General features: G+C 37.2%; 1 protein-coding gene across 1 annotated transcript in view; it reads right to left on the reverse strand.

Annotated features, from left to right (window-relative positions):
* The window catches only part of LOC106462847 (probable nuclear hormone receptor HR3), a 59,376-nt gene extending 51,275 nt beyond the window's left edge, over positions 1 to 8,101 (reverse strand). The window contains exon 1 of the mRNA XM_013922810.2: positions 7,604 to 8,101. Coding sequence (XP_013778264.2) covers positions 7,604 to 7,682 — 79 coding nt within the window. The 5' untranslated portion in view covers positions 7,683 to 8,101. The remainder of the gene's footprint in view (positions 1 to 7,603) is intronic.
* Positions 8,102 to 19,682: the final 11,581 nt, after the last annotated feature.

Genomic DNA, 19,682 nt, shown 5'->3' on the forward strand with positions numbered 1-19,682 from the left:
ATATATATATATATATATATAGGTCAGACAGGATGCTCTGTGGAAGCACGAGTATTCAAGAAGCTGGAAAGTGAGGAAAATGGACTCAACTTTTGCATCTCGTCTTATAGAAACAACACATCAATTTCGCCACGGAAAAACTGAAAAATTTTATAGTCTGTAAAAAAAAACAAAAAAAATTAAACTAAAAGCGTAGAATTTTTAGAAATAAACAAAGTCTAAAAAGAAATCCAGGCAACGTTATGAAAGACCAGATCAACGTGAGCTCCTCCCCACTTCTCTCCCCTCCTCCGCTATTAATTGTTATATTAAGATTGTTTCTACTAAAGCTACACGATAATCTATCTTTGCTCTGCTCACAGCGGGTATTGAAATCCAATGTCTAGCGCTATAAGCCCACTGACTTGTCTCTGTGCCACCGGGGTGCGTTAATATTAAGTGTCTAGTAAAGACGTTTCTTTTCGGGATATCACACTGCAACTAATGCAAATTTTATAAAGATCTCTAGAATTGCTTTTAGCCGACTTACGAAGCCGTATTTAGCAGGAATAAAATCGCTGACTGTGACTGCTCTGCTGTCACCAAAGGGATAATGTCGTTGTAACAGTATTCTACTCTTAGAGACATGGTAACCATTTAAATAAAACGGATTACTGACACCCTTTTAAGCTATATCCTATATATGAAAAACCTACGTTGTGCGATTAACAAGTTGTAACATGAGAAACATATATAAATGAAGAAGATCAAATACAACAAGCATGGTATAAAATAATTACCAACTGATAATTTATTAAGTCATCTGTGGATTAAAGGCTGGGAAAGGAGTCAAAAGCTACGAGTAAATAAAAGTAAACGTACGTATCCAAGCTAATTTCCTAGTAGTTCACTAACCTTTCTTAATAAACTTAAATCTGATCTTTTCGGTTCTTTTCTCACCGAAATATGTTCATAGGAAAGTTCACAAGAATCATAGAAAGATGTACCTAATTATTTAATATATATTACCTTACAAATAAATGTCGTCATCATTACAGGTGTGATTCGTCCATCACAACACGCGGTGCTACTGGAACCAAATTAACCAATTTATAATAAAATGTGCCTGACTCAATAATATATATTACCTTACAAATAAATGTCGTCATCATTACAGGTGTGATTCTTCCATCACAACACACGGTGCAACTGGAACCAAATAAACCAATTTATAATAAAATGTGCCTGACTCAAGTGTGTAGTAGATCACTGATACGCCACCTCAGTTTTGGAATTTATCTAATTATAGTATGTGTGCGTAAACGTAACATACCTCAATATAGAGGGTGGTGACGTGCATATTTTTTTTTACATAATTTCTGCTTGAATATTTCAATCAAAAATGTTTTTTTATGCCAATAAACTATAGTGTCCTACTCCTTCGCTTCACGATACATTTCAGATAAATAGGTAATTTTCAGAAAGCGACTGTCTCTTTCTCAACGCACAGGGAATGACAAAGGGGCCCCCGGGACGGGATTAAATCCAAATGCCGACACCCTATGTCGCGCCCTTCTAGTGGGGCCCTAAGGACACATGTCAGATTTGGTGGCAATCAATTTGGCGGTTGACCGGTTATAGACACAACGCAAAGAGTGTGTGTGTGTGTGTGTTTTCTTACAGCAAAACCACATCGGGCTACCTGCTGTGTCCACCGAGGGGAATCGAACCGTTGATTTTAGCGTTGTAAGTCCGAAGACTTGCCGCTGTCCCACCGGGGGACTAACACAAAGGGAAGGCATAGGAGCGCGTGGAGAATACATATAGCCGAACGCCGACCCTCTTTGTCACTTCTTGGGAAGTCTTATGGTTTGTTTGTTTTTCATTATGCACAAAGCTACACAAGAGCTATCTGTGCTCTGCCCACCACGGATATTGAAACCCGGTTTCTAGCGTTGTAAGTCCGCAGACATACCGCTGTGCCACTGGGGGGTAAATCTTATGGTTACCTGCCAGGTTTGATGACAATCGGTCCAGCGGTTCGCCAGTTATAAGCACACACACACAAACTTTTGTCAAATAATGGTTTAGATAAATAAGCCAAACTAAGTCAACCTCCCTGTTAATGAACTGAAGGTGCTAAAAATCCCAGAACTATGATTTTAGAAATAATTTCTAAACTTCTTTCGTTCAAAATTATGAAAGTTAACAGGATAAAACTGAAGTAAAGCTAGAAAACTATCGAAATGAAAATTACATGATCCATGTTGAAAATGCGTTGAAATTCGACCTCTGTAATAAATGCTTCTTATAAACCAAACTTCAATTTGTACTAACTATCTTAATGTACTCAGAAATACGTTGTTGTTTTTTTTCGTTTTTTTATTGTCAAAAAGTAACAGATAAGTATATGTGATTTGTGATAAGAACAAATATTTTCAATGGTTTTATTTTTTTAACAGGTTTACCAGAAATATTTTAGTTTAACATAATGAACTTTAGGTTCATTAAGCCTAACATTTCTGCTAAAATTAGCTTTTCAGGTCTATCGTTCAAAAAATAATACTTATAGTATAATGTGATTTTTTATCACAACTATTAGACCTCTTAGTTTCCATTGCTTTATAAGCTTCTGTTCCAAACCGTTAGGATTACTGTACTATGGGCAGGGCGTGACTTGGTGGTTAGCCGTAAGGCCATAGGCTCGAGCCGCGATGCTACCGAGCATGCTCCGTAATTTCGGATTTGGGATTTCTATATAAGTGACAGTCAATCCCATTATTTGGTTCCAGGGCCAGACAAAGCCCTTGTGGTCAGTAGTCAAAAAATCAGGGACGACTATTCCTGACTACCAGAGATCATTTCGTCCATGTGTGCATAAGTGGTCGTTCAGATTGAAAACACCAATGTCAGTTTTGCACTGCACATATAAATAACGTTTCACTGACGACTTCTGGTATTGAAGGAAGGACTTCTGGGTAGCGAAATGTGAGAGGCAAAATATCTGAAATGGTACTTCTACACACTTCTGATTACAATTCCGTAAAATCCAAAGTAAGAGGGATGTGGAAAGAACAGCAAACTATAGCTGTCTCACGTTCATTTTGTCACAAATATTAGGCCTATTGGTTTCCAACGCTTCGCCAGTTTTTGGCGCTCAATTCGTAATGATCATAATGATCACCTTTACGTATCTTCTTCTACTCGGACGTTTCCAAAGTTCATCGTATTCAAACACGTTGTTTCACAAACACGACATTCTACCAGTGTAGGGAGGAAGTAACGAACTTTCAAATGTTTGGTTTGTCTTTTATGGTCAGCTAACCGATAAGAGGTCACTGACCAGCAGCTGCTGTCGCTTTGAAGTAGACGAAATACGGAAGTTCCCTGCTCTTTCAGACACTGTAATAAAACCTTTGTGTGGTCAATACAAGGACGCTGGAGAGGGCGCAGGGAGCGCGTTGTATTGTGAAAGGCCAAACACATGTTGGACCACGCTGGTTTTAAAACATGCGATCTGGGAATGTGTGTATGGGAGAGGTGAGGGGGGGGGGGCACAACGTAGACTGTAAAAGCACACAACAGTCTTTTATTAAAGAACCACATATAAAGAACAAGGTAACGGTTCAGAGGTTGTTGCCCCTCTAAGCAGGTTAAAGGGCTGGACCTACCAGATTATTTTAAGCAACATATTAAGGGGCAAGTCTCGTAAAAACACTTCAACTCCCCAGGTTCTCAAGTTGAGATGTAAACAAGTAAAAAGAAAAGTTAACATACTACAACATATATTACACGGTGAGATATATTAAATCCACCATACTGTAACCTGTGCTGTAATGTGGTTTTCGATATGTTACCATCCATTCCACAAATAGAACTATTTCAGAAATGTTAATCCCTCATTAAACTATATACAATGTAAGCAAATTCACCCATCGTACATCTAAATTCTTGAAAACACCCATCCTTAATATTACTTAGTTAACTTTTAATATTAAGTCACCATGTAATGTTGAAAACAGCTATATTCAATATTACTTAGTTAACTTTTAATATTAAGTCACCATCTAACCATTAGTTTGCCCCTGAAAAAGAAAGATCCACTTTTCGAAAGCGCTCGGGTTATAAGGTTTTTATTATTTTGTATCAATACTTCTTGAACCTACGTGTTTTTCTGACATCATGAAATAACCTTGAAAATACTTATCCTCAATATTAGCTAGTTAACCTTTAACATTCAGTCACAACGTAATGTTGAAAACACCTAGCCTCAATATTAGCTAGTCAATCTTTAACATTCAGTCACAACGTAATGTTGAAAACACCTAGCCTCAATATTAGCTAGTCACTCTTTAACATTCAGTCACAACGTAATGTTGAAAACACCTAGCCTCAATATTAGCTAGTCAATCTTTAACAAACGTACCCTGGTTACTGTTTAGTTTTGTATCTATTACCCAATTGGATTGGAGCACTTGGCAGGTTTCCGCCACGTTCATATTACGTTGGTGAAGAGTGTTCTGAACCTAGTAATTCCGGGAGCTCTTACCTGTGTGGTTTCACACAATGTTCGTAAAGTCTGAGATGATAAACAATAAGTAGTTTGTTGTTTTATATTTCGTCGTGAAAAGTTACGGCGTGGGCAAAAAAAAAAAAATACATGTCCTGAGCTGTATGACACGGAAGTAGTCATGTGTTGTTGTCCACGTCCGGGTCATCTGTAACACGTGCGCTGTTAGAGTGAAATCGTAACACGTGGATTAGAAACAGGTCCTTTAAGAGCGGGTCGTGCAAGTATCCTTGGCGCACACAACGACAGACCATTGTAAAATCATTACAAAATCAGCTCAGAAAATTCAGAACAGATGTCGAGTGAGACAAAAAAAAAATTCGTTGGTGTGACAAATGAAGCAAAAATAGTTTCATTTAATGTTTTAACATTAACAATTATAAGTTTGTGATGTATATCAACACTGTGCTAAAAATAATAGGTGTTCGCAAACTAGGGGATTGCAGATCCTCCGAGAACCGCAAGAAAGTGCCGGGGGAGGGGGTAGCATAGCAAATACACGGTGTTATTAAGATACCATAGGATCTATAGTTTCATTGGGTGGTGAGCCTCAGTCAGGATGCGGAATGTTCTGGGGGAGGGGGTTTTGGTGAGAAAGTTTGGGAACCCACTACCCTAAGTTATCCGAATATGTATGGATGATAGAGAAACTACACTGCATCAGTGTGGCAGGTGTTGAAACTGTAATACAATAAACATAAAACCAGAAGCTTTTGTCAGTTTTAACATACTGATTGTTATAGCCATGTTGTGTATCTGATACAACCATGTTTAAAAAAAAAAAATTGTATTCACCTTTGGAAAATGAAGAAACGGGTAAATATTTCATTTTTTTAGTTATGTGTATACATATATCATGATGTCAGTCGTAGTGCAACGTATTATCATGAATATCACGCTATGTACATCATCATGATGTCCAAGTACATGTTAAAAAAATTAGTTATTTTCGAGTTTTAAGCTTTTAATATAAATGTCGGCGTTTAAACAAGCTATCCATTGTTGCTACAGCATACTGATCGCATAATACACGAAATGAAAATGTATAATACTAGTCGAAGCCTCTACCTTGCTGTTGCTCATTCATGAAACCCACTTGTCTTGTTATTTAGAAAATATCATTTTAAAAATTTTAATAGGCAAATCTAGGTTCATAACGAACTACTAAACGCTTTCCTTAGTTTAGTTGCATATTTGTATCGGATATGCGCGCAGAGCTACACAAGGTATATCTGCGCCAGCCGTCCCTAGGTTTTAACTGCTAGTGCTAGACTATAGGGCAGATATCTAATGAACAACACCCACCGCCAACTGTTGAGCTACACTGGTCAAACAATGGGAATTGATCGTCGCTCTCATAACGCAGCCACGGTGCGGACGCGCGGAGCATATTTTTGTTAAAGACTGATTGATTTATTATTATTATATTGTTGTTGTTTTTTTGTTTTTTTTTCAGCAACGAGAGAACCACGAATTCTAAAATCCACAGTTTGGCCGCTAACCACTAGTAGAACATGCTAGGCCCATTTATATAAACGCTCGATGACGAGCTATGGAGTCGAAGCTTTCAGCGTTTCACAGACTCCTGGATTTCTTCCAGCCCTTAATATTCAACCGCATAAAGAACGAAAAATTAAATTTTTCACATAAAAAGGATGTGGCATACTTATCACAAAAAAAAAAAGACACGTCGACTCCGTTTTAAAATAATTATTTTCTCAATCCTGGCTGTTCACTTCTTGATGTAAACAACTAAATGATAAGTTGCGATGTGTTCCCGGCTGATTAACTACTAGTTATAGACTTACTTTACACCCGCCTATCTCACAGCCAAAAAACAAGCGTAGTAAGCTGCATTTACTCTTAAGGGCGCAAAAGAAATGTTAATTGTTTCATTCACAAGAGATGTTTGACAAATTAAAATAACTAACTACAGTGACTGGAATTCGTGGTTACATTCTGTCTCCTGATTATTGCCCAAACTTTATATATTAATTTGGAAATGGTACCCATTAATGGTAAATTATTATTATCAGCGATGCTGTACAATTACGATTAGACCAACAGCGTTCTACATATATATTGTGGTTCATGTTTACTTCGACGCAAATTATAGTTCTCACTGTTGTATGTCTCTTTAGTACGACGTAAAACATAGTCCTTATTGATATTGCATCTCATGTTTCCTACAGTTGGAAACATGGATTTAAAAAGCTCTTGCTTATTAAGATCACGAACGCTATGTTCGGAGAAAGCACGAATACCCGAGCGTCGAAGCATCATCATCACCCATCTTCCACGTTTCTACTCACATGTCTGGTCGGTTCGTCGCAGGCTATATAATATTGCAACGTGGGTGTTTATTTGAAGAGTAGTGATTTTTCGCAGTGTGCCGAGCACGTCAAAGATTAAAAGGCGAATATACGCTTTGAGACAGAAAGTGACGACACGTTTATGTATTTTCAAAAACTAGGAAATATTTTGACATTTTGTAATAACAAGATATACAAAACTCAAATCTCTTAAGGGGCTTAACAAATCCGATGGTTCAGGGTTCGCGTCCGCTATAAGATGAAGGTCAAATCCTACTATTCGGTGACATACTAGTAGCCCAAAAGTTGGCGGCGAGTGCTGTAGACTGGCCGCCGTCCTTCTAGTTTATCAGTTCAAAATTACAGACAGCTATGCACAGATAGCATTTGTGTAGATTTGCATAATAAACAATCTACTGATTAAAAAATAAAAAAATCGAAACACATTTAAGCGCTATAATCTTTAAATACAGCATTCTTCATATTTTAGTTACCAGTTTTTGAAAGTACAACATTGTGACGATCATATCTAATCAATATTTTACGAATAGCGATTATTATGACTTGCTACAAACAGATATATGTTTTGCTATAAACCTTCAACAAAAGAATTCTGATATTTGAAATAAACGTCTCGAGCATTTAAAATAAAAAAAAACACATAATGCTTATATAAACATGCAAGCTATTTCTTTTTTAACATTTTTTTTTATGTATAGACACACAAGTTAGTTACACCTACCTTTTATTGAACCGAATGAAGTTTGTGGTTGTGCTACCTCCACTTTTGTAAAGCTGTTCCACGACATTGGACCGTGCATGTACGATACTAAATACTCAAATCCTACCAGAAGCGAGTGAGGTTGGCCTACAGAATATTCCGTTAGTAGAAGGGCGATAGGATTATGCGTTTATTTATTTTTTTGCTAGCTAAGTATACATGATCCTCCGCTGTTTGACTCGGTTTCCATCTGCCTCGTTGTCTCCAAGCTTGTATTCACTGCTATAGACAGGCGCCTTCAGAGCCGTTTTTTCCTGTTCACCATTTCCTGCAGCTATACAGTCGTCGCAACGCGATGCACCAGACGTGAGTGTGGAGGCCAGCGAGGCCTCTTTAACTAAAAAAGGTACTGAAAGTAATATAATGCACAGTTAGCGAGATTATCCCGCTGAAACAGTAACACCTCCCGATATCACCTGTTCTGTTAGACAGATCTCTTCCGTGTGGCCTCAGTCTATTCTAGCCTCTAGACCAATACTTCTTCAAAACACACAGCCAATGGGAGCAGTCCATTTCATTTCTGCGGGTTATAAACGTCAAATAGGAGGTGCAAATAGGTTCACGTGAGCTGTTTGGGCATCTCGCACGAGGGTGTGTTCTCAAATAAGTGATCCCGGCTGTTTAATACAGCCTTAGTGCTGTACTACAAAACCACACGTGTTTTTGCTGAATGTTGATAAAGTATAACCAAAAACCTTACTACTAGGGGAAGGGTGCTGCTTACATATTTTATATTATGATTGTGGTAAAACAGTAACAACAAGAAGATTTTCTTTTGAGAAGGCTAGCACTACTAAATGTTTATACTGCTTTCAAAGAAAACTTAAAGCTGAAACATTGAAAGAAATTATAATAGAATAAGACAAAGTGGCTCTCGAATTTACTTATTTTGCTTTTGTTTGACTTGGTTCGTTCATTTTTTTTTTAAAACTGAGCTTCAAACATCCGGTAGCGTCGCTTAAATAGTTTTTTTTTTCTTCAAATATCTGTGGAACTTTACTGTTTTAATTACAATTTATTCAACGTCTCGCCATAATGGTGATCTTTCATATCTTTTGTGTGTTTCGTATCATTTCATCAGTCAAAGTGAGAAACGACTGGCGCTCAGGATCACTTCAATCTTTATACTAGTGAACACGTTCTGCTCAATTTGTTGAGTACCAGAGTAACTTTAAAATAATCCGCAAAAGCGGCTGTGGTAAAACGGTTACTGGGCAAATTCTGTTCTATCCCCATCTTTAAAGGTTGCGGAACACTAACTGAAAACAACAACAGAACAAAATGTATTCTTCAGGATAAAGCAATGTAGACTACGATTTGTGTAGGTAAGACAACTTGCAACAGGGCAGAAAGGTCGCCTCAGTAACCTGTATACTTAAGGCGCCATGGATAACGGTACTCTTCACAAGATAATAGAGGGCCAGCCGATTTCAGACTGGCAGAACGAGTTTTCCAAGTTTACTAAGCCTGATATTCCACGATACCGTTCTGGCCTCTTGCCATCTGTAGTCAGTCATTAGAGCATGCAAGGCACCAAGATTCTACTTGAGATCCTTCCTGACAAACTCAGAGCTTCTAACTGTCCACCCCTTACTGCATAGACCCGTCTGGTTCTGGAATGCGGTAGTGTATAAGGGTAGCGCTACGGTATATGACACCAAGAATATGCAGTTTTCCGTATTTACTGTCATCTGCGTCACGGTCGGAAGGTGCTGGATTAGGCGCGCGACGACTTGTTTGTACTACGCGGTAGATTTAACGTAAAATAACTGTAATTTCGTCCTTGAGGACCTAGGGGTTATATTTTGTGAAGGTTCTTCACAGTGAACATCAAATAACTTTTTTTTTGAAGTTAAGCTTGAAAGTTTTTACGTTTATATGTTTTTCGTTGAAATATTGTTTGTTTTGTTTTTTTTTCACTTTTTCTGCGCCATCCTTATCTTGTGTAAGAAGTCATTTTTGAAAAAAAAAATCTCCAACACCGTAATTGAAAAACAAAACAAACATGAGGAGGACGAAGTTTAGAGCATGAAGTTCAATTACAGATCAAACATTTCTGTTCTAAATCAATATATCTGAATGATACTTTGGTTTTTCGTAGATGATAAAATTAGAAGCGTACGTTAAGAGGACATTGAGTTTTCGTTAATGTCACACTGTTCAATAATTATTTAACGTGTTGCTGACTTAAAATTAGGGTGTTATTTTAACATAAAGGTTAACCATTATTTTTTTATAGCAGGGTTAAATATTGTATATTACAGTGTTAATATTAACCTCTATTTTTATAGACTGGTTAAATATATTATATGATTGAATGGAAAGCTTAACTTCCATTTCTTTTATATAGCAGAGTTAAATATTGTATATTATAGAGTGTATAGAGTAGCTTCTACGTTGTTATTATTTTTTAGATTCCTCCTGTGAAAAAAAAAAAAGATTTTAGGAATATTATTGTTAAATCCTCCAATCTGTTACTAAGAGTATAACACAGAAAAAAGGCCAACATTGTTGTACGTTTACATGTACAGGGCGAAGCTAAGCTAGGCTTAACGTTAAAGAACAAAAGGCAGAAGAGTGGCTGAACCTGTTAGAACAGAAAACGGCTTTTTTGTTTTTATGCTGTAAGGCAAATAAATAGTTGGGTTACTCCTACTACAGGAGACGTGGAAACAGAACCCTGAACAAGCATATAAGAAAGACTGTAGCATGCAGTGTAACACAAAGTAAAACAAGAACAAGGCCAATGAAACTTGCCATCTTGAGTGAGTGCCAGGAATTCAGCTTTATAATAATAGTGTAGTATTTTAAACTTCTGGTTTGTTGTTTGGGTTATATTCTTTTCTCCTCGTGGCATAAAATCGCGTTGACGGATAACTTTCAAAATTTAGTAAACTCTGCTCGTTATTTACATGAGAAAATGTTTACTTTTTTGTTTTGTTTTTGCAAAATTATACACTGGGTTAGCTGCTTCGTGTCTATGGAGTTTAGCAATATAAGCTCTGGGGCTCACAGCTGGGCCACTGGGGGGTTGTTTGTTTGAAGTTAAGCACAAAGCTACACAATGGGCCACCTGTGCTCTGCCCACCACGGGTATCGAAAAGCGGTTTTTAGCGTTGTAAGTCCGCAGACATACCGCTGGGGGATCTTATGTATATAAAACTTTTTTGATATGAAGATCAAAGAACAAACTTATATGTTACTTTGATAGGAAGTAAAAGAAAATGCTCCACATGGTAGATTAAGTCATGTGGTTCTTGCCCCATACACTTCTTGTGTTAACTTTTGCTTCGAGTAATGAAATTCAATGAGTTTGTAATTCATGACAAATAAGTTTTAACATGTTATAAGATCATATACAATTTCTGGTAAAGACGTAATTGATGAGAAGTAAAAGTTTTACCATGTTATAAAATCACATATTACTTCGGGTGAAGAAGTACTAGTTCATGACAGATGAAAGCGTTATGATGTTATAAAATCATATAAATCTTTTAGTGATAAAGTAATAAAAGTTTACTTATGATAAAAATATATACATCTTCTGGCGACGAAGTAATTCATGACAAATAAAAGAGTTATGGTGTTAGACTTCATCACTAAAAGATTTATATGATTTTACTCAAAGTTTTACTTATGATAAAAGTATATACATCTTCTGGCGATGAAGTAATTCATGACAAATAAAAGTGTTATGATGTTATAAAATCATATAGAACTTCTGATGATGGAGTTGTTTTTTTAGTCGAACAGTCAGCCCTTTTACCTGCCGCAGGTTTAAATATGTGTGAAACATAACTTTTGATTTTAAATGACGTTTTTTTTTTTTATCAACGATATTAATAAGTTTAATGGAGTGAGAAGATCCTTCCATCAATCCTCGGGAAAAATGGAACTTTGCAAATTTGGTTACGGCGAGGCATTATGATCATCTGGTGGAAGCGACATGACATAGATGATCAACAGGGGGTAAAGCTTTGCGACGGGTTCTCACTAGCATGGAGAGCTGATCAGCAAGTATAAAATTTTGATTCAGAAAACAGTGGTGAACATAAGGGGTTCGAAGCTCCTGGAGATGGCGAAGAATCGGCGGGAAAAAAAGATGCAGTTATAAAGATCCAGTGTAGGAAGGACTAGGTTGTTTGACATGAAAACGAGACGCAAACAGTGATGTTCCAATGCCTGGAGGAGCCAATCAAAGTTGGTAGACAGAAAGTCAAGCGGTGTGACCGAACATAAGACAGGGGCGAATAAAGGGGCAGATTCATACCCCACGTATTTCCGGATAACCGTCGGAGTGGGTGGAGACGGGAGGTGACCTTCTGGTTGATAGCCGTCATTTGAGCCTTCCAGGTAAGATATTTTTCAATAATAACACAAAAATATTTGTTAGTATCTGAAAGCTAAATTTGAACATCCTTAATTCGAGCGTTAAACAGGGACGGAGTGCAACAAGGACGGAATTTATACAAAATAGGACCAAAAAATGTGGCTCTGTTTTTGATGGTACTGATGGAAAGACACCGTCGACGGCACTAAACTATAAAACTGTAAAACTCTATTGAGGGTGATCATTGTTGGACAGGTGTCGACAAGAGCTGTATCATCAGCATATTGGAAACGATGAGCGGATATTCTAGGGAGTAACATCTGAGCAATATATAAGATATAAAGGAGAATGGACAAAACCGATTCTTGAGGCACTCCAGAGTATAGGAAGAAGGAGTACCTTCGATGGAATCCGCCGCACTGCGACCAGTGAGAAAAGAGCTGTAAGCGGATCTAAGTAAGAGAAAGTTAAAAACGGTGAAATGTGAAGACTAAGCCTTCTATGCTGAACGGAATAAAAAACACGTTCGAAGACAAAAAAGAAGCGTACTCGAGAGTCTGGAAGAGTTAAAATGATGGTGAGGGTGTCAAAGAGTTTGATGAGTTGATCCATGGTGGACAGATGAGGTTACAATCCGGCTTGAAAATTCGGTAATATATCACGATCTTGAAGAAAAACATGAAGTCGACGCACAGGGATCCGTTCAATTTGCTGGAGACATTGGTGAAACTGATTCGATCTGGGCAGAAGATTTCTGCTTGAGGAACATAAAGAATAGTGGAGGTTATCCAGGAGGAAGAATAAATGTATATATAATGGCAAAAACAATAAGAAACTGCACAAAAGCACGTCGGAGATGAAAATAAGACAATCCATATGGATCAGAGGCTGTGTTGAGCCTACCTTGCGCCAGATTCAGATCCTACACAGCAATAGGGACATTCAAAAATAAATCATCCAGCATGTGGGCGGCAGACAGGGTGAGTTCAGGGAGCAATATATTGGACTAAGCCAAGACGTTCCCTGGATCATCAGGGTCATAAATAGGAGCGATAAATTTCACTTACAAGAAAAAAGCAAAAGTGTGAACTTTGTAGTATTGGTTGCAACGCTATTTATATTATAATATTGCATGAACAACAACTGTTACGGTGTGATTTGTTTGTTTGTTTGTAATTAAGCACAAAGCTACACAATGGGCTATCTGTGCTCTGCCCACCACGGGTATCGAACCCGGATTCTAGCGTTGTAAGTCCGTAGACATACCGCTGTGCCACTGGGGGGCGTTATGGTGTGAAATAGATTAAGTTGGTAAAATGAATTTGTTTATCAACAGAATCATAGTAAAGATTACCTAACACTATATTATTGACTTATTTTAACACCAAATTGTTTATTATTATTACATATATATTCTATTTAGGTTTGTCAGGGTTTTAAGTATATGTATATGTGTGGGTGTTAGGGATTCTTCTACAGTAGGTGGCTTTGACTTGTTGGCGATAAATTCGAACAATAAACGGACAACATCGTTTTAAAATAAGATATTCAAAACAAGATAAACGTATGTACAAAACTTCTTTACACTATGGAGATCACAGTTATATCTTAAACACTATACAGTTCTTTTCTTCTTGTCAAAAGTCCACTTAGGCTGATTCAATTACTGTAGAATCCAGTTGACAAGTCGAACTATTTTTCTCTACTTTTAACACAACAGTATCAGTAAATAATTCACGCTACCTCGTGGGTTAATACAGTTGTATCCAGAACTTGTCTTCTTTTCGTCCACACAGGGTTCAATTATTTTAAAAACATTCGTTGAGAAGGCAAATTATTCTCCTTATCACTATCAAACCGTTAAACACACCTTAACATATTAACCATTAAGGCTATTCACTCCCACGACAGCTAACTTCACGTTTTCTGGCTGAACTTCAATTTTACTTGATTTTACTTTTACTCCGCTCCCGCTCGTTTGGTCGCCGCTATCTATATGTTTATCACTGAAGCCTCTAGAAATTTTTTATAACATCGACATCAATGAATTGCAAACACAACCTTTGATTGCCTCGACATCATTGAATTACAAACACAACGTACGACTATTACCGAGTTACGTAGCCAAACGTCATAACTATCGCCTTTAAAATAATTGCTTTTAACTCTTCTGTTATGAAAAAACTAAACAATCATTATTCAGAAGAACTGATAAACCAGCGCTTTAGTCTTTTTGTATCTCGAAGCAACAATATACCTACTATATTCAGTGCCGATGAGGCCTTTCATATAATACCAGGGTTCTTTAGACTGGTTGGGATACGACAGACGGTACAGTAGTTGAGACGCTTGCCATTTATTTTAGCAAATTGCTTGTTTTGGTGTGAACAGGATTAAGTTGGTGAAATGTAACTTCAAAGGAAAAACCATGGAAGTTTGACTTTAATAAATAAATGCTTAGTGACGTTTCTCAGTTTTATCAGACTAAATCGACAGCTTACGAACTGAGATCCCGTTTTTAATAATATAAGTAAAAAGTCGGGATATAAACAGTGTTATTGGACGAGCTCCGATTGAAATATCACGATGCTATATTTTCAGTTCGAAATGTCAGTGCCAATACGAACACCCACCACGCGCAGAGAACGTGTGTTAAGATTTAATAAAATTAACCAAACCCTTTCAATACCATTGATTAATAAACAGTTAATCAATACGAATAAAAAATAAATAAAAGAAAGTCTGTAATATTATCTCCTTTAGCTATTTTCAGTGGGTCAGCGATCGATACGCTTACGGACTTACAACTCTAAAATTCTGGTTTCGATTCCACGATGCACAGAAGACAGATAACCCATTATGGAGCTCTGTGCTAAGACAACATTATAGATAAGTCAGAACTATCATTACATTCATGTTCTCCTGAAGAAGAATAGTCAACTCTTCGAAAGCACTCGAGTTTTGGGTCTTATTTTAAGTCGCCCGGCATGGCCATGTCGTTAGGGCGTTCGACTCGCAATCTGAGGGTCGCGGGTTCGAATCCCCGTCACACCAAACATGCTCGCCCTTTCAGCCGTGGGGGTGTTATAATGTGACCACTAATCATTGGTAAAAGAGTAGCCCAAGAGTTGGCGGTGGGTGGTGATGACTAACTGCCTTCCCTCTAGTCTTACACTGCTAAATTAGGGACGGCTAGCGCAGATAGCCCTCGTGTAGCTTTGCGCGAAATCCGTAAGAAACAAACAAACTATCACATTCGTGTGTATAGGAGTTAATCATCTGGTTTACGTATGTTCAAGTTTCAAACAATGCACAATGCCTTGTTTTTGATGAAAATGCCGTTTACTGGGCATATAAATATACCGTTTTGCCCCCCCCACTTAACGCCCCCGGGGGCGTTTCAAACTGCAAAGGGGCGCTAATTATAGTATTTGTGCAGTTCCGGATTCTATTTTTCACATGTGATTTATTGATTTCAATGCTAAAAATTGTGTGTGTGTGTTTTTCTTCTTTTTTAAATCAAAATTACTGTAATGAAAGTGGATTATACGTCGGATTACTATTGCTGTCACACAAGGTAAACTTTATGAAATTACTGGGAGGCGATAATTAGAGAGGGGGCAATAAAGTCGCCCCACCTCAGAGGCTTAGCCATAACTCTGAAGGTTTATAACGTTAAAAACTGGGTTTCGGTACCTGTGGCGCAGATAGCCCATTGTGTATCTTTGTGCTTAATAAGAAACAAACAAAAAAAGATCGTAAAATTTTTCGTTTAATTTTATTTTTCATCTGCCAGTTAAACACGTCTATGGTTTTCGTGTTTGTAAGGGATTCTAAAGTCCACCATTTTTTGTATAATAAGACGCTTATATAGATGTCATCTTATTTTAAAATAAGCTCAGTGATGATTGTGTCTGAAAGCAAGGTGGTCACGTGTTGATTAGTTTGATGGTGACCCACTATTGTAGATCATTATATGGTAGTGCGGGTTATGGTTTTAAACAATAAGATTTATTTTTTATTGTTTATACCCTTTGCCATATTTAATCATCTCACCACCAGGTTGTGAGTAATAACTGAATTAACTTCGTTCGATATAGACAAATTATTAAACGTGATCCACATGTGTGTAAATATTTATGTGGTACAGGTTGATGGGGTTGTTTCATTATTTAGCACCAAACACAAGTGCGTTTGACAGCACTCGCACGTTTTTTTTTTTATTTCGACTCTCGTAAGTTCTTTCGTAAGTTAACACCCAGCAGTGTAGGTCAAAACCAACCACAGATTAGCCGCTTATTAAACGAACGAACGAACGCACCCATCCACCCACACACTTTTTGAGTGCAGTTCTTTACCGATTTGATGAAAGTCAGCTTTCATAAACTTTCTTCTCGAACAACAGGTACTGATTAAAGAATAATTATGTATAATAATTAGGTATTCTAGGGCTTATATCACCTCGTTAAATATGATAAATACAGGTATTCTATGGCTTATATCACCTCGTTAAATATGATAAATACAGGTATTCTAGGGCTTATATCACCTCGTTAAATATGATAAATACAGGTATTCTATGGCTTATATCACCTCGTTAAATATGATGAATACAGGTATTCTATGGCTTATATCACCTCGTTAAATATGATAAATACAGGTATTCTATGGCTTATATCACCTCGTTAAATATGATAAATACAGGAATTCTATGGCTTATATCACCTCGTTAAATATGATAAATACAGGTATTCTAGGGCTTATATCACCTCGTTAAATATGATAAATACAGGAATTCTATGGCTTATATCACCTCGTTAAATATGATGAATACAGGTATTCTAGGGCTTATATCACCTCGTTAAATATGATGAATATAGATACTTTACGGCTTATTTCATCTTGTTACGTATACATATTTTATTACCAAACCTAAACATTTTATATGAATGGTATTATTTTATTTTTAAATGTTGTTTTCAACTTTTAAAGGCTTTAATATTTTCGGACTGTCTTGTACGGCACTAAGAGTTATCAAAACGAGGAGCCCCAGAAGTGTGACCACTACAATCTAACTATAATACTGTTGTTACGAGTGAATGAGCGTGCGATCTTGTGTACACGAAATAGTGGACACTTGTAGAATAAGTAAGATCCCAACGTTCTTCCATCGCTAGCCATATAGAAAGCTACTTATTTTCTGCCTAAAAAAAATTATTAATCTTAAAGATATTAGTTACAGTAAAATATAATATTATATTTTTACGGTATTACTCTTTATTAACACAGCGTTGCATGGTTCGTACAACTCGTTCTAGTAAAGACGAGGTCACGACTGTTTCTCTACATACAGGAAAAAGCTTGAACTTTTAAATGTTAAAAGTGACGAGTAATGAGTACTGACTATTGATAATTATTCGGTTCAGAATCCCTTTATTGACGTATACACGTCCGCATGAATAAACCAACAAGGAAACTCAATACGTAACAGACTTTGATCAACACATACGCAGTCTCTTGTAACCGGAATATTTGGAATACATCGAAATACTTGGAATTAACCGGAATATTTGGAATACACTGAAATACTTGGAATTAACTGGAATATTTGGAATACATCGAAATACTTGGAATTAACCGGAATACTTAGAATACATCGGAATACTTGGAATTAACCAGAATATTTGGAATACATTGAAACACTTGGAATTAACCGGAATATTTGGAATACATTGAAATACTTGGAATTAACCGGAATATTTGGAATACATTGAAATACTTGGAATTAACCGGAATATTTAGAATACATCGAAATACTTGGAATTAACCGGAATATTTGGAATACATCGAAATATTCTGCTTACCTTTTGTCACATGCCAGTCCATTTTAGATTAATGCACATCGGTTTAAAGAAATACAGATCTATGTATTACGGCAAAATTGTTAAAGCATTTCTGTAAAAGTTAAGAGGTCTATGAAGATTACGTTTTTTTTTGGAGTGCCTCGATAGTTTGAAATGGAAAATATTTGACGTAATTCGTTTCTTTTCATCATGTAGGCATTTTTAGTGAAACTTCACGTTATCTTTTAAACCACTTGCTTTTCAGTGTTCACAGGTCTCGTGCATCGAACAATTTAGCTGGTTGTTTGTTACTCTAAAATTATTATTCCAGGTTTCAGAATATAGGAAATGAGACGAGGGTAATATTTGGTTTTATATCAGCATAGGCCTAACATTTCTAGCATAGGCCTAACCGGTGTTCGCCTAACGGTTAACGTTTCGGACTATAAATCCAAAGGTCCTGGTTCGCGTCCCCTTTGCCCTAATAGCGCTCGGCCCTTTGGGATCGTGTGTGTATGTGTTGTATGTTACACGAGTGACGTAAAATCCCACTATAATAGCCCAAGAGTTGGCGGTGGGTGGTGTTGACTAGTAGGCTCTCTCTAGTCAATCAGTTCAAAATTGCGGACGGCTAGCGCAGATAGTAAATATGTAGTGTTATGAATTAAAAGCAGTGAATAAGAAATAATACGAGTGTTTTGTCTTGGTTTGTTTTTCTTACTGATATTTGCTCAAAGCTGAAGAAGGGATATCTACGCTTGTTTGTTTGTTTTTGAATTTCGCGCAAAGCTACACGAGTGCTATCTGCGCTAGCCGTCCCTAATTTAGCAGTGTAAGACTAGAGGGAAGGCAGCTAGTCATCACCACCCATCGCCAACTCTTGGGCTACTCTTTTACCAACGAATAGTGGAACTGACCGTCACATTATAACACTCCCACGGCTGAAAGGGCGAGCATGTTTGGTGTGACGGAGATTCGAACGCGCGACCCTCAGATTGCGAGTCGAGCGCCCTAACCACCTGGCCATATCTACGCTAGTCGTCCATAATTTTGAACTGATAGACTAGTGTTCTGTTCTGAGAGAATGTTATAATAAAAGTGCATTACCTAGTGTTTCGCGATTGGAAGTAAAGGGCACGAAACAGTAAACAGTGTGTGCTTAGTTAAAATAACAATAATCTTTTTGTAGTCTAATGAAAAAAAATATAGATCACGATACTGCTGTGATGGTGTTACTGATAAATTTGGCTCAAAAAACTTAGCATTTATTTGTAAAATTGCATATTTGATGAAGTTAAAACGAAATTACTCCAAAAATGATTGGTGATATTGACTTTCTAAAGTTCTATTTCTTCACGAAATCTTTCTCGGGACTTATTTTTGTACTGTATCAGTGCTCTGTAGCCCAGGCTTCAGCCAATCAAAAATAATCTTACGGCACGTATTTGATTTGTTTGTTTACTGTTAAGAACAAAGCTACACAAAGGGCTATCTCTGTTGTGCCCACCACGGGTATTAAAATCCCGTTTTTAGGGTTATAAACCTTCAGACTTACCAACGCTGAACCACGGGAGAGGGCGAGGCGTACGTGATTGATTGCACTGAATAAACAATAGTTGAGACAGTTGTTCGCTATCGAGAGCGTTTTGTTGATTACCAACCCACCTTATCACCTTCAGCGACAGTATTCCTAGGGTGAAATGGCTACAATGAACGAGAGCAATGAACCTCATTGTTAGCGAAGTTTAGTTTGCTGTTTTTAACGTGTATTTTTTCTATTAGATTAACTCAACGTAGTTTGAGACCTATGATCGCTTCAATAAAAAAAAAGAACATAGAAAGAAAAAGGATTTCTTGGTTTGATGCT

Source organism: Limulus polyphemus, unplaced genomic scaffold (genome assembly GCF_000517525.1).
Source record: "Limulus polyphemus unplaced genomic scaffold, Limulus_polyphemus-2.1.2 Scaffold1267, whole genome shotgun sequence".
Classification (NCBI taxonomy): domain Eukaryota; kingdom Metazoa; phylum Arthropoda; class Merostomata; order Xiphosura; family Limulidae; genus Limulus; species Limulus polyphemus.